General features: G+C 34.8%; 1 protein-coding gene across 1 annotated transcript; it reads right to left on the bottom strand.

Moving 5' to 3' along the window:
- Positions 1-6,155: 6,155 nt before the first annotated feature.
- On the bottom strand, positions 6,156-11,499 carry LOC124377800 (B- and T-lymphocyte attenuator-like). Its single transcript, XM_046837085.1, has 7 exons — positions 11,358-11,499; positions 11,149-11,277; positions 9,167-9,505; positions 8,687-8,746; positions 7,980-8,102; positions 7,840-7,880; positions 6,156-7,755 (listed from the first exon to the last, which is right to left on the bottom strand). The coding sequence occupies exons 2-7, from the start codon at positions 11,228-11,230 to the stop codon at positions 7,417-7,419; spliced, it is 984 nt and encodes a 327-aa protein (XP_046693041.1). The 5' UTR covers positions 11,231-11,277; positions 11,358-11,499; the 3' UTR covers positions 6,156-7,416.
- Between the last annotated feature and the right edge of the window lie 3,866 nt (positions 11,500-15,365).

Genomic DNA, 15,365 nt, shown 5'->3' with positions numbered 1-15,365 from the left:
GGCACGTATTTTATTAAGGCGCGATTAATGCAGCGCGCATTTCTGTTCTGACCATTTTTAATACAAATATAAATACTTAAATATAACAGAGGAAAAATTAAAACCTTCAAAACAACACATTTATTTATGACGTCCTTTCTTTAATTAGATAAAAGAATACACTTGCAAAAACAATCCATATTTGTTCATGCTTATGATTAGAGTATTAAAAACTTGAAAAGTATTAAATAAAGGTATATTAAGAACAGATAAAAATGTGCGATTAATCACAATTATATATTTAAAAATGTATATTTATATATATATATATATATATATATATATATATATATATATATATATATATATATATATACACACACACACACACACACACACACACACACACACACACACACACACACACAGGTGCATCTCAATAAATTAGAATATCTTTAAAAAGTTATAGATAGATTCATCACACACAGACTATTATAGTGTTTATTTTTTATTTTATTTTGATGATTATGGCTTACAACTAAGAAAAACCCAAAATTCAGTATCTCAGAAAATTTTTAAATTATTTAAGATTTTAAACACAGAAAAGTTGGACTACTGAAAAGTATAAACATGTGCAGAACTCAATACTTAATCATGGCTCCCTTTGCATGAATTACTGCAGTGGCATGCGAAGCGATCGGTCTGTTATGCTGTTGACGTGTTATGGAAGCCCAGGTTGCTCTAATAGCGGCCTTCAGCTTGTTTACGTTGTTGGGTTTGATGCCATATACTGTATCTTCCTCTTTACAATACCCATAGACTCTCCATGGGGTTTAGGTTGGGCAAGTTTGCTGGCCAATCAAGCACATGGATACCATGGTCCTGAAACCAGGTTTTAGTAGTTTTGGCAGTGGGGGCAGGTGCCAAATCCTACTGGAAAATAAAATCAGCATCAGCAAGCTGGTCAGCAGAGGGAATCATTAAGTGCTCTATAACTTTCTGGTAGTTTATACTGGACCTCAAGCAACTTGGATTCTGTGCCTCTTCTGTCTTCTTCCAGACTCTGGGACCTCTTGATTTCTAAATAAAATGTTCTTTCATCTGAAAAGACGACTTTGGCCCACTGAGCAACAGTCCAGTCCTTTTTGTCCTTTGCCAAGGTAAGACACCTCCGACGTTTTCGCTGGTTCAGGAGCGGTTTGACACGAGGAATGCGTCAGTTGTAGCCCATGGATACGTCTGTGCATGGTGGCTCCTGAAGCACTGACTCCAGCTGTAGTCACTGTTTGTGAATCTCCCACAAATTCTTGAATGGGCTTCGTTTCACCTTTTTCTACCTCATTTTTTCTTCCATTCAACTTTCCATTAATGTGCTTGGATACAGCACTCTGTAAACAGCAGCTTCTTTAGAGATGAATTTTTGTGTCTCACCCCCCATGTGCAGGGTGTCAATGATCGTCTTCTGGATACCTGTCAAGTCAGCAGTCTTCCCCCACGATTGTGTAGCCTGAACCAGACTGAGACACCATTTGAAGGCTCAGGAAACCTCTGCAGGTGTTTTAAGTTAATTAACTGATTAGAGTTTGACACCACGAGTCTCCAATATTTAACTTTATCACAATATTCAAATTTTCTAAGATGAATTTGGGGTTTTCATTAGCTGTAAACTATCATCATCAAAATTAAAAGAAATAAACACTTGAAATATATCAGTCTGTGTGTGATAAATTTATATAATATGCGAGTTTCACTTTTTGTATTGAATTACTAAAATAAATAAACTTTTTAATGATATTCTAATTTATTGAGATGCACCTGTATATGGTGGCCAAGAGAGCCAAAGGTGTGTAGGCTCCCTATTGTTATTCTACCTTTTTCTTCTTATTCAATTAATATTCTTTTTTGGCTACATTGGCTGATAAATTGTTTACTTAGTATACTTTTGGTCAAAAGTTTTGTGGGTCTAAGAAACATTCTAACCAAATTTGGGCCAAGTGCTGACAAATCCACCATTAGCTCAAATTTAGGCCTACTTGGAATTACGTTTCTAGTTTTGAACATTGTATCCATTGTAAAATAATCCACCATGGATTCCTTAGCTTTTTGCTAATCCTCCCACAAATGTTGTCTATCATTAATTGGCTGACAGTAACCTTCCAAATAGGCCTCACAAATAAATATATCAAAATGTTGAATGCTCTAAACGGTTTGTCCATTACAGACCAATGGATCTTATCAACAAAGCTTCCAATCAATACAATTGGAAATACAATAACGTTCTAAAAATGCTGATCTGCCATCATTTCTTTTTTGTATATTCAGTTATTTGTGAGTGCCCCCCCTTGTGGCTATGAACTTTAAGAACGTTTTACTTTCTTTCTTTCTTTCTTTCTTTCTTTCTTTCTTTCTTTCTTTCTTTCTTTCTTTCTTTCTTTCTTTCTTTCTTTCTTTCATCCTTTCTTTCTTTCAGACAGAGATTAGGTGCATTTAACATCAAGTGGTATATTTATGTCAGGAGCAAGCATTGTAAATAGGAAATATATACAAATGCATAAATTAAATGGGCAAATGAATACATTAACACTATAAATTAGAAATTATGACCTCTTCCAGACCTTTTAATATTGCGGAGCCATCAGCTGGTACATAAACCACAGTGATGGATTTGTGGAGTGTAAAGTGTACTACTGTTACTTCTAGTTTGGTGTCTATTGCTTCACTGATGATAATGAAAATATTAGCTAGAAATATAAAGATAAATATTATTATTTATAAATATTATTCAGGATTTAGGGGAAAGCTTTGAAATATTGCAGGAGTATGGACAAATTATTATTACATTAAATATATATATATATATATATATATATATATATATATATATATATATATATATATATATATATATATTTTTTTAATTTTCATGAAATGTCATTGAAAAAATTTAAATAATAAGAAATAATTTTTTTTTCAATAGCATCACATCCTAAATTATTTTATTTCTTTTAATGTTGCTTTAATACCACAGCAACTTTCCATACAATTACAATTAGATAGGTCTTAGTGACTGATTTTTTTTTTTCTCTCAGGAAAATAGTAATATATAAATCAGACAGCTTGTCACATTATTGAACAACCACAAAACATTTACAGTTTCACTTCTGTTACAAAGAACTGACACCCATACTGTTATATAAATGTCTCCAAGCATGATCACAGCAACGAAACTTTTCGATTTGTTAAATAACAGCACTTTATTATTCTTTATTATTATTATTATTATTATTATTATTATTATTATTATTATTATTACCACCTTTATTCAAATATGTTTCACATACCTGTGAGTGAACTGTTACTATAGACAAGATAATGTATTAGACTAACCTACTGACCAATCAACAATCAATAATTCAACAGCAGTGTGTTATTGACACCCCAAAAGAAATCCACTCAAATCTGGTTCAAGCAAAATAAAGAAAATGTGTTTTTACCTTAATTTGTTTTAAAAATCTTAAGGAACATATGTTCACTGTGAGACCAACAGTGAACCAAGGTTCCACTATTGTTTTGTCACTGAATTTGTAGGGTTCACAGGAACTGAAACAAGTTCAATTCCCTGATTTATTTATGTAAACGAGGAATATAGGAACAGAACTGAAAATGTTGGGGAACAGGAAGAAAAGTGAGTTTCACAAAATAATTTGTTTAGAAACGGATAAAGACATCCTCATAAATGTGTTCAATTCAGATAAATGAAGTGTTCTCAAACTTAAACAGTTAGAGAAACATTTTGCAACTAATTGACACCCCCGGTTCGTAAGATGATTGGGTAAAAATAGTGTAATCTTAGAGAGGCAGAGTCTCGCAGAAGATGGGCAAAGCTTCACCAATCTGTCAAAGACTGTGTCTACAAATTGTGGAACAATTTAAGAATAATGTTCCTCAACATAAAATTGCAAAACGGTTCTATAATAGAATATAGAATATCTCATCATTTACATTCCATTTGTAATGGAAATCACTGCATGTCTCATTTACACCTCCAAATATCATGCAAATAAGTGGTCATGCATGAACATGATCCAGAAATGCCACCATCCTCTCTGGGCCAAAGCTAATTTAAAATGTATTGAGGCAAAGTGGAAAACTGTTCTGTAGTCAGATGAATCAAAATTGTAATTTATTTTTGGAAAACCATTGACACCACATCCTCTGGACTCAAGAAGAGAGGGACCATCTGGCTTGTTATTAGTGCTCAGTTAAAATTGATGGTGATGGGAGTGCATTAGTGCCTGTTACGTGGGCAGCTAAACGGTATATTCAGGTTTTAAATGCAAAAAATGCTTACAATAGCATGACTTTGCAGTAGAAGAATCTGGGTGCTGAACTGACTTGCCTGCAGTCTAGATCTTTCACCATTTTGAAACATTTGACACATAATGAAATGAAAAATACAACAAAGGATACCCAGAACTGTTCCCAGCAGTAAACATGTCCCTATCCTAACTATATAGAGGCTGTATACAACCTTCAAAATTACCTTATTTTATCATAAAAACGGTATCTATTCTCAGTTTTTGTTTTATTGTGAAATGTTTCATTGCAAAAAAAAAAAATTTTTATTGCAAATCATTGCATTCTTTTTTAGAATTGTGGTTATATTTATTTCTGTGGAGGTGCTTTGGGACAATCTTCATTGTTAAAAGTGCACCACACACCGGGAGTCGTAACCATTTAGTCAGATGTCTTTTAATGGTAGTGAAACTATGAAAAACCCCAAAAAGTTTGTTTTGGATCACATCAATTACAGTTATAATAAATGGTTGCAAATTTCCTGTATCAAACCCAATTCACGCAAATGCAGGTACTTTGTATATACTTAGTGTATTCATGTGAGGTGTGTTAACGTTTGAGGTTAGCTGTAAAAGCGGGGTGACAGACCATAAAGGACAGTTTGAGTAAGGATAACACATGCAACTTCTCAATCATCTCTCTTGTGCATGCACTGCAGTCGTGCTGCTAAAACCCACAAATCATACATCCCCTGTCATAGCATCCTCTAACATGTGACATAAAAACTAAAGACGGATACAGCTTTTATCTGAAAGAGTCCCAGTCTCTCACAAGGTGCACAGAATCAACCTGAAGTAGATAGTATAAGAGGTGTACATACTGAGATCATAGGAAGTAAATAAATGACCTGAAAGTAGTGTGAAGTCCCAAAAAAAGTCCCAAGCTATTATAACTCAGTTGATTGTTATATTTACTCATTGGGATTTACAGTGACAAATTCAGGCTATAATACAAACAACTTAAAAAAAATAGAATTACCAAAGCTGTGTTTGCATTAAATGTCAGACTTAATTGTGTTGACATGAATATAGCGCCTGATGTCAAAATACTGAGGTAAAAAATTAACACCTTCTGTGGGTCTTTGTGTTTTGTGTTGATAGACTGTTTAGTAATTGTTTAGTTTTCTAATAAAAAACTATTTCTATTTTTATCTTCCAAATGAGGTGGAATGAGACAATTTATTTAAAACATAGACCTTCATCGAGCCAGTCCAGGCTTGCAGTCTTGAAGGCTGTCACACCCCTTTGTATGAAAGTTGTTAGATTTTTTTACTCAGAAATTAGAGTGTGAGCCTCTTTTTAAAATAAGCAAAACTGAAAACTTATTTTTGCACACAAAACAGGATCCAAAACAGAAACCAGAAAATTATGCAAAGGACCTGCGAGTTAGTCATCATTCACAAACAAAAAAAGGCAATTCTGAGAAACGTAAGCAGCTCACCGGTTTTAAAAAAAGTTTACATTTGTAATGAGCAAATGTATGAAATTTGTACATACAGCTGTACAATATGGAATAACCTGCTCAAACACACTTCCATTTTGTGAAGTAATAAACGTTACTCATCTGCTGTGACTAAAGGAACAGGTTGAGGTCAGAACCCACTACACTTTGCTTTGTTCCGTTCCATACTTCTCAAACAGGAAGTATGATCATATTGCTGTAATGTTTGTGGGCTCCCCACAATTGTTATTTACAGAACCATAACACACAATTCATTGTCTAAACCAGTATTATATAATGTCAAATTACACAATGTTAATATATCACATTATCTTTTTAAACAGATCCCTGGATTGGGAATCAGTATTCAAAAAACAACGTTCAGAGGACAAACATTTATTATTATTATATTAGACAGTTCCATTCCTCATGAACAAAAATATTAGTTAGGAATTAAGATTCATGCCAAATGGAATTGGTTATATTAAAAACAACAATATCAATATTAGAAAAAACATGCAAGCTATTACATATATAATCATATATAGTACTTTATTAAGTCATGATTAGATCATTAATAAATATTAATTATACTCAACATTGTAACATGCTAGAAAAGTATGATATGTATAGAAGTTGTGATGTGACACAGTGGTAAATATGGCCCTGTCCAAACTTTTTTTGAGTCGTGTTGAAACCATCAAATTCAAATTTACCTTTTTTTTTCCTTAAGATATTACATTTCCTCACTTCCAAATATTTGATATGTTTTCTGTGTTCTATTGTAAAAAAAAATATATCATCTATTTCACACAGCATTCAGATTTCCTGGTACAGAGAGATTTAAGTTCAATATATTTAGAAGTCCATTTTTTTGTTTCTATGTGCTCAATGACAACCAAGGTTATCCAATTATAATGCTGGTCTGAAGATCTTTCTCGTATCCTGATTCTTGTCTAATCCCCTTTACAAAAATGATAAATCAGCTTTGCTTTGGATTTTGGTTGGTATGGGTCTTGGTCTCAGATGGCAGTGGCTTAAGCCTTTTCTTGGATTTAGATGTTGCTGGGGTGTGTCTATTCTTGGTTTCAGATGGTGCTTGGGTGTGTCTTTTCTTGGTCTTGGTTGGAAGTGTCCTGAGACTTTTCTTAGTCTCAGCTGGTACTGGCTTGTGTCTTTTCTTGGTAGTGGTTTGTTTCTTTACTTGCTATTTTTTGGTGTGTGTTTTGGCCTTGTCTTGATCTCAGTAGGCATAGGCTCAGGTCCTTTTATGTCCTTGGTATGAATCTTGGTCTTCTCATAGACCTTAGACTGGGTATGGATTTGGTTAGTATCGATCACATTTTTGTTTGGTTTGGATCCAGAGTTTAGTTAGCATGGATCCCAGTTCCAGGCTTTAGGAATATTGGTTAGCCATCACTAAAAACTCTCATTGCCTTCATTTCACACTGTCACAAGCAATACAGCTGATGTGGGAGTATTATGCACAAACAAAATGTAGTCATTAAATAGGCCTATGATGTCCGTGCAGTCAACCAGTAGGCCTGCAGGAAAATCTTTAATTTAAACTAGAACAGTTAGGGAAGTATTCAAAAGTAAAAACTGCCTCTGGTCAGTTCTCTGTGGCATTAGGACTTAGAGTTATGTGACTTTAATGGCAGCATATTCTGATGCCTCGATTTGTAAATGAGCAATTCGCTGAGGTCTCTGAGGCATAGTATTGTGATTTAGGGAAGCATATATCAAAGGATTCTCTTCTTCTATCTCTTCTACAGCACCTCGGTCACGACATTGTCTTGGTGGTCCGCGATTGACAGGATGTCTTCCCGCTGATGAGTGATCCCTTAGAGACCCTACTCTGACTGGTGGGATGTCATAGACAGGTGGTGGTTGGCTCGGAAGGGTTCGGGCTTTGATATGTGGAGACTCTCTGGACTTATATGTGGGTAGAGGAAAATCAGCCACTGGAGCTGCTATTGGCTGTAGATTAAAATGGATCATAAGAAATATTCATGGTTAATCAGTAACCTAAAAAAAAATAAGAACCAACTGTACCAACTGTACCTGATTCTCATGTATTTTTTCTGCAAGTGATTTTTTCTTTCCTGTTAAAAGAGAACAGAAAATAATATAACTGAAACTCTTCTACAGAGAAATACTAAATTTTTTCTTAGATATGTAGAGAACAGAAGAGAAAGTCACACCTCGACACAGGATAACGATTACACACACCACAACAACTATGAGAAGCAGCACTCCTATCCCACTGTAAATGTATACATTGAACTCCGGCCAGGAGTTATGATCACCACCAACATTTGTACTGTCTAGGGAAAAAAAAAAACATTTAAGTAATTTATGAAGGAATTTCTGTAAAGAACTTAGCTTCAAGGCGCATATATATATATATATATATATATATATATATATATATATATATATATATATATCAATTAGAAAGCAATCCTGCCTCTTGTCAGTGCAAATTGTAATGTGGATGTCTATGACCTTTTCCCTTCATTGAACTAGAGACCCAAACCTGTTCCAGCATGACAATGCCAGCTCCATTAAGATATGTTTTATGTGGGTTGGAGTGGAAGATCTCCTGCTATAGAGTTCTGACCTCAACCCTACTAAACACCCTTGGGATTAATTTTTCATGCTGACTGCACCCCAGGGCTCCTCACCTCACCTACATGACTTTACGTCAGTACAACAGTGACCTGACTTTACAAACACCCTTGTATCTAAATAAGCACAAATCTCCACAAGCATTCAAATCTTATGGTCAGGTGCTCATAAACTTTTGTGTACATTATGTATAACTGTTTTGTCAGAAACAAAACATATGGCACAATGGTATGCCTATGAATCTGTTCATGAAATAAGATGTAAAAACAACAGAACTTACTTATTGTGTTGTTTTCCCTGCTAATAACTGTGTTGATAGTTTTATCGTCCGGAACATAATCTGTAAGAATGGTATGGTCAATACATCTGCAGAGATTTAAAAAATGGCTTAAATACTGTATAACTGTATACATTTTGTATAATTACTGCATGTAGTATACAGATAAATTGAGAATTGTTTGTGAATTATAGTTTATGGCAAAAGGATTTTATGGCAAAATCTGAAAAAAGAAGATCAGAGTAACTCAAATTACTCACTCACAGCACATGATATGTACTTAACATATGTTTAGTTTTGCTACTAACACTTTTAATATCAAATGTCAGACAAATGTCAGTTTACTTACAGCTTTTCAAAATTTTGGAATGGGAGTGTTTTAAAAAAAAAAAAGCATTTGACTTATTTTTGTATACTGTATTTATAGCTTTGTTGAATACATTCATAAATTATCTACTTAATATAGAATTAGAATGTGTTTACCTGTCACAGTGACATTGACAGAATGGCTCACAGTTGTTATAGGTGATTTTAACTCACATCTGTAAAGGCCATCATCCTGCATGGATACATTACGAAATACCAAGAACAACAATCTTTTACTCTCAGTAACATTTATCCACTCGGTTGAGATGAAATTAGTGTGAGTCAGAGGTTTGCATTGACTATCATGTTGAACTTGGCACCATAAGACAGTAACATTCGTCCAGCAGTGTGATTCAGTCTCAATAGTACAGTTAATCTTCAGGGGGTGCATTGGACGAACTATCCACACTGTGTTCCGGGTCACCATGATAGATGGGATACAGACGGGTTTCCCTTCTAAAAAAACACAATCACAGTACAAGAATAAAATATAGGTAGTGTGTTCCTCAAACGTTGTTCTTTGATTTCTTAATGTCACTTGTTTGGAAACCTTTTTCACAAAAAAACATGTTTACGCTTCCCCTTTAGAACCCTTTTCTATAAGAATGTCTTGGCAACAAGAATAAAAAGATAATTAACATCACAACTAAACCTTAAATTACCATCACACACATGTACACACACACACATCCCACACACACTTTTTACCATTTTCTCAAAAATGACACTTTTTTTAAATGAAATATCTGTGAGTAGTGAGTAGTATTCAAATGTTCACTGTGGTTGAGTGATAGAATGACGGTAAGACCCCCACCTCCTCCATCTTGAGCTGAAGGGGCGCATCCTGTTTACAAATCGTTGCTGCAATTCAAAATTAGACTAGAAAGGTGGGAAAAAGTTTTAAAGCTTAAGTATTTTTTTTTTTGCACCTCTAAGGTGAAGAGAAATGGTGTGTGTGTGTGTGTGTTTGTGTGCATGTGTCTGTGTATTTATATTAGCATAAATACAAGTGATAGGTGTGTATGTGTGTGTCTGTGTGTGTGTGTTTATTTAAATATATATATATATATATATATAATGCTAATATAAATACACAGACTCCACACATGCTCACACCATTTCTCTCACCTTTCTCATCTATTTTTGCACTGTAGCAAAGTGTGTGTTTATATTTAAATGTACATATTATATATAAAATAAAAGCCATTACAGCATTGTTTATGGAGCACGGCACCCTTTAAGCTAATTCTGACAGAGGAAGCCGGACGCATTTTCTATACATACACTAAGTACATTTATATATGCATAAATATGTTATTCAGAGATGGTATTATACAAATTATATAAATTAAATGTGATTAGACAAAGCAACACATTGCTGTTATTTAGTAGATGACGTGCAGAAGTTTAATAATATACACATTATGTACAAACTAGGTACATGTTTAAACAGACAAACCCAAGGCAAGAAAACATGACAAAATAATTAGGACTTACATCAGTCCATTGAGAGCAAATCTAAATCGGATAATGTCACTGTTAAAGATCGACAAGTAAAAAAGTACTGTTGTGATATATAAAAGCTTATCTTGGCTTATCGCATCTTATCTTCAGCACCTTCAGGGCAAATTTAAGTATGTACAGAACGTATGGTCAGCTGTGACCACATACATCTTTGCCTACCACTCTTCTTTATCAGTACAAGGCTTTGAATGTATGTTACACAACCAAGTAATCAATTAAAAGATTTGTTCAGGATGCTTACACGGATGAGGCCCACACAAATATATCTAAATAAAGGTTTCGAGGTCATAAAACAAAACATTTTAAAGTGAAACAAAAAGACTAACATCACATCAGTAGGAAAAACACAACATAAAGAAATTATTTTTTTATTCATGGATACAACCCATTTCAGAACAGTGTCTCACTGTATGTCTATATTTAAAGCTGTGGATTTTCACACTTCGTTATTTAAAATGTTTCTGTAATCCAGTTAAAGGTAAGCAAGGTAAGTGGTTCTACAGACAATGAGCATGATGATGTAAATACTAAAGGATTTGATGTAGGAAAAGATGTAGGTTATAATCCCGACTTACCGTTTGTGTCACTGGTGACTGGGGATGAGAGCCACAGGTGGATAAGAAGAATAGCAAAGTCCTTTAAGTAGCAGCACGCCATGAAGAACTGCTTCTTACCACATAAAAAGTCAGGTGTGCCTGGTGTTGCTGGTTTATACACAGGGATAACTCACATCAGATCACGACAGAAATGTTTCAGACTAAAAGGGTGAAAGTGCACTCTTTACCTGCGTAACATTTGCTCTCGATTCATGTGTTCGCATCACTCTTACATGAACTCGCTTCCCCTTTTTTGACTTCTCAACCCTGTTCGTTTGTCACCTCGCGTCTCCTGTGTGTTGTGGTTTGATATGACATCAACATGCATAAAGCCTCAACTCAACAGCACCATCCTGTGGATCACAGGTAAAGAATAGACGCAGTGGATCCAGGGTCTATCCCGGGTACACTGGGGGTGTATCGCCTATTCACCTACTGGCATGTTCAGGAGGTGGTAGATTAGTGATTAGGGCTTCGGACTTTGGATCTAAAGGTTGTTACGTCAAATCCCAGTCACATTAAGCTGCCACTCCTGGGCCCCTGAGCAAGGCCCATAGCTGCTCATTTGTATAAATAAGATAAATATAAGTTGCTCTGGATAAGAGCATCTGCCAGGGCTAGACTGGGACGGCCCTGGCTTTTGTCCCAACCCAGCCCACTACATACAATTATAAATATCACTTATCTTTGCACACTCTCGAATATATATACCAACTCCTATTCCATAAAAGCACTAAAGCCATATAATAACAGGTAGGAAACAGTGAGAGCTGACACATTAAAAACTTGAAATTTTACACGAAAAAGTGTAATTTATTAATACAATAAAATTATAATCCACACTGACGAATCCTTAAACGATTTATGACATCTATCTTGTGTGCGTCTGTGTGTTTGAGGGAGAAAGAGAAGAGGCATGACAAATTATTGATCAAATGATCATGGTTTTTTATATCATTAAATAAACTGTCAAATGGGTGCTTGCAAACCCCTTGGATGAACCTTTAAAAGAAAGAGAAGACATCCTGTGTGTGTGTGTGTGTGTGTGTGTGTGTGTGTGTGTGTGTGTGTGTAGAGAGAGAGAGAGAGAGAGAGAGAGAGAGAGAGAGAGAGAGAGAGAGATGAGGAGGAATACACTATTCACTCTACAATCTATAAGAAATAATGAACAAAACAAAAATACTCCCTTCTGACTTATTGTTAATGTTGATAAAAAAATATGTTATATAATAAAGCAACGTACCAGAGACAATTAAAATTTCTTTTACTTTTAGCTCAACAGGTAAACAACAAAAACTAGTTTAACCTGTTAGCCTGCGACACAGATTTTGGGACTCACAGCTGAAATGCTCTACCTAACATTAAAATGTTAACAGTTCCTGATAAATGTGGACAACATACACAATTTAAATATATTTAAAAAGAAGACACTTTGAGCTTTGATGTCAAACATCAAAGTTGATATTGCTCAAAAAGATATTAAGTTATAGATGATGAAGTGCCATAGATATACATTTCCTGCAGTCAACATTATTATTATTTTATATATAAACACATGAAATCAGTCCTGGAGCAATCCAGAACAGTACTGGGTTGAAAGCCACATGTTTCATGAGTTTATATTTTAAATTTTATGAAGATTTTCATAACAAATGAGATTCCTACAAACATTTATCTGAGACTGTGTCTGATCCTTTTCTCCCTCCCCCTGTTTGAGAGACACCTGCTAAACTCAGGTGATCGTTTAAACTCTATTCATTCACACACACACACACACACACACACACACACACACACACACACACACTTACTTTTCAAGCATTTCTTCTATAAAAACAAACAGGCAATAAAACCAATAAAATCGTATAAACCAGGGGTCACCAACGTGGTGCCTGCGGGACCACATGAGTCGCCCACGAGCCTTTTCTAAAAATATCTGTTTCCTACCTTGTTAAATCATTGTTGATAATTATTGTAAGAAATCATTGACATGATCAGTGTCTTCACATAGATCAGGGGTGTCAAACTCAGTGTCAAATCCGGCCCGACGAACAATTATGTCCGGCCCGCTAGATGATTTTATAAAGATCTATTATTATTGTTTTTAATGTCCCGGTGATATGAAGCACTGATAAACACAAACTACAGATCCCATAATGCAGCGCTTCAGCTGCCTTACCGAACTCTAGACTACCTGAGAACATTCCAGCGTCAATCAAGTCGAGCTTCTGTTGATGTGTTTAACTCTATTGTACAGTTATTGTGAAACAGCGCCTCACAGTGGTGAAGAGAAAAATGGATTCTGAAAACAGAGCCTTTTAAAACCGATGGGATTCTGAGTAGATGTTTACTGACACTGCTGGTAAACACGTTATTTGTGAAACGAATGTGGCTGTAATTAGGGAATTGAATCTAAGACTGGACTACGAGACAAAACATCAGTATCAGCTGAAAAACCTGAATGCAGAGCAGAAGATCCAGAAAGTAGAAGAGTTAAAGAAGAATCTGACATTTCAGCAGATGTTTTTCACCTGAGCAAAATCACAAAGTGAAGCTGGTGTGAAAACAGAGGAGAAATCAGAGGCACATCAGCCGCTTATTTACTGAGAGAGAGTTTCTGAAGAGCTGCATGATGAAGCTGTGAGACGTCTGGTGTTTGACAGGAGATATTTTTATGGAGAGCAAAATATTTTAAGTTATTTAAGGTTTAAGATAATTTTTTATAAAATGGCATAAGAGCAAAGAAATCTGATTGTTTTGATTTGTTGTTATTTTAACGTTTACTTAAAAGCACAATTTTTATTGATTTGTTCAGGGTTTTTTCGCAGCATGTTCATATTTCTAACTTGTATCATTTTGACAGGAGATATTTTTATGGAGAGCAATTTATTTAAAGTTTTAGTTTATTTATTTTGGAATAATATTCTTGTCTGTATTCATTCATATGTTCAAAAAACATTGTTTTAGTGTGTTTAATAAATGTTTATCCTGTTTGGCCTGTGACCTGATGTGTGCTTTGAGTTTTGTCCCCCTGTGCAATTAAGTTTGACACCACTGATATAGATAAATATCATTAATTATTAATAAACATATAATTAAAGTTAAATTGAGCAAATTTGTTATTTTTAGAATTGTGTATCAAACTGGTAGCCCTTCACATTAGTCGGTACCCAAAAAGTAGCTCTCTGTGTCAAAAAGGTTGGTGACCCCTGGTATAAACTATAAAGGGAGATTTATTGTAACTTATAGATGCAGATCTCCAAGTCTCTGTTGTTACTCCGCCCCCAAAAATATTTTCCACATCGCTGCTTTTTTTGCAAATCTCATATAAAACAACTTTATCGATTGTCAATTTTTTTCCTTGTTTTCTTTGTTTTTTTTTGTAAACAAAGTCTAGTTAGCACGAGCTATAAACAGCTGTTTGGTGTGACCTGAGAGCTGCATCACTTCCTGGTTCATCACTACGCACATGTTTATAAAGAATAATAAAACTAAGACTCTCACACGTGGAGAATAAAATCCTCCCATATATCGTTAGAATCCTGCACTTATTGGCTACATTGTCCATCAGTCTTTTTGTTTCCATAATGCTACTGGCTGGAAAGAAAAGGAGAGAGTAGAGACTCCACCCAAGATTTATACTCTTTTACTTTTTTATTATGATTATTTTTAATTTATTTTTTGTGGTCTCAACCATTTTGTAACACGATATTCTACCAGCCATATTTGTTTTTGTCACCAAGATGTCGTTTTTTTATGTGAAAGTTATTCGGAAATATATAAACACAAACACCAGCCGAAGTTCTGTGACGTAAACAAAGGAATAAACATCTAAATTACAACACTTGTTTGTTTGGAGCAGAAATGCTTTACGGCATGTTGTTCACTGGACCCTTATCTTTCCTAATAAACCGGGATTAGATGTTGGATGTGTTTGTGACTCGTTATTACAATAATATTGTAAGTAGTGCATTTTTTATGCATGTTGTTTGTGTGTACTGCTCACACAAATTCAGCAAATACATTCGTTATACGTTTTCCATTGAAAACCAGTTGCTTGAGACTTAGAGTTTAGAATGATGTATAGTTAGTCACGGTTACTCTTCTCCCTTTTTATTTTATCTATTGCTAAACACCTGAGAAAAATGGGCTATTTGTTGCGTGAATGAAGCCTAAGAGGTTAAGGATCTTCTATA

Source organism: Silurus meridionalis, chromosome 24 (genome assembly GCF_014805685.1).
Source record: "Silurus meridionalis isolate SWU-2019-XX chromosome 24, ASM1480568v1, whole genome shotgun sequence".
Classification (NCBI taxonomy): Eukaryota; Metazoa; Chordata; class Actinopteri; order Siluriformes; family Siluridae; genus Silurus; species Silurus meridionalis.
The sequence above is the reverse complement of the archived record's forward strand: the minus strand, read 5'-3'. Positions and strand labels throughout refer to the sequence as shown.

What these genes read in the sequence shown, in the direction of transcription:
- LOC124377800 (XM_046837085.1), bottom strand. Translation starts at nt 11,230, where the DNA reads ATGGCGTGCTGCTACTTAAAGGACTTTGCTATTCTTCTTATCCACCTG. An exon ending in TGTCAATGTCACTGTGACAG is followed by an intron (nt 8,747 to 9,166) that starts GTAAACACATTC and finishes CCATTCTTACAG; the next exon opens with ATTATGTTCCGGACGATAAA. An exon ending in AATCGTTATCCTGTGTCGAG is followed by an intron (nt 7,881 to 7,979) that starts GTGTGACTTTCT and finishes CTCTTTTAACAG; the next exon opens with GAAAGAAAAAATCACTTGCA.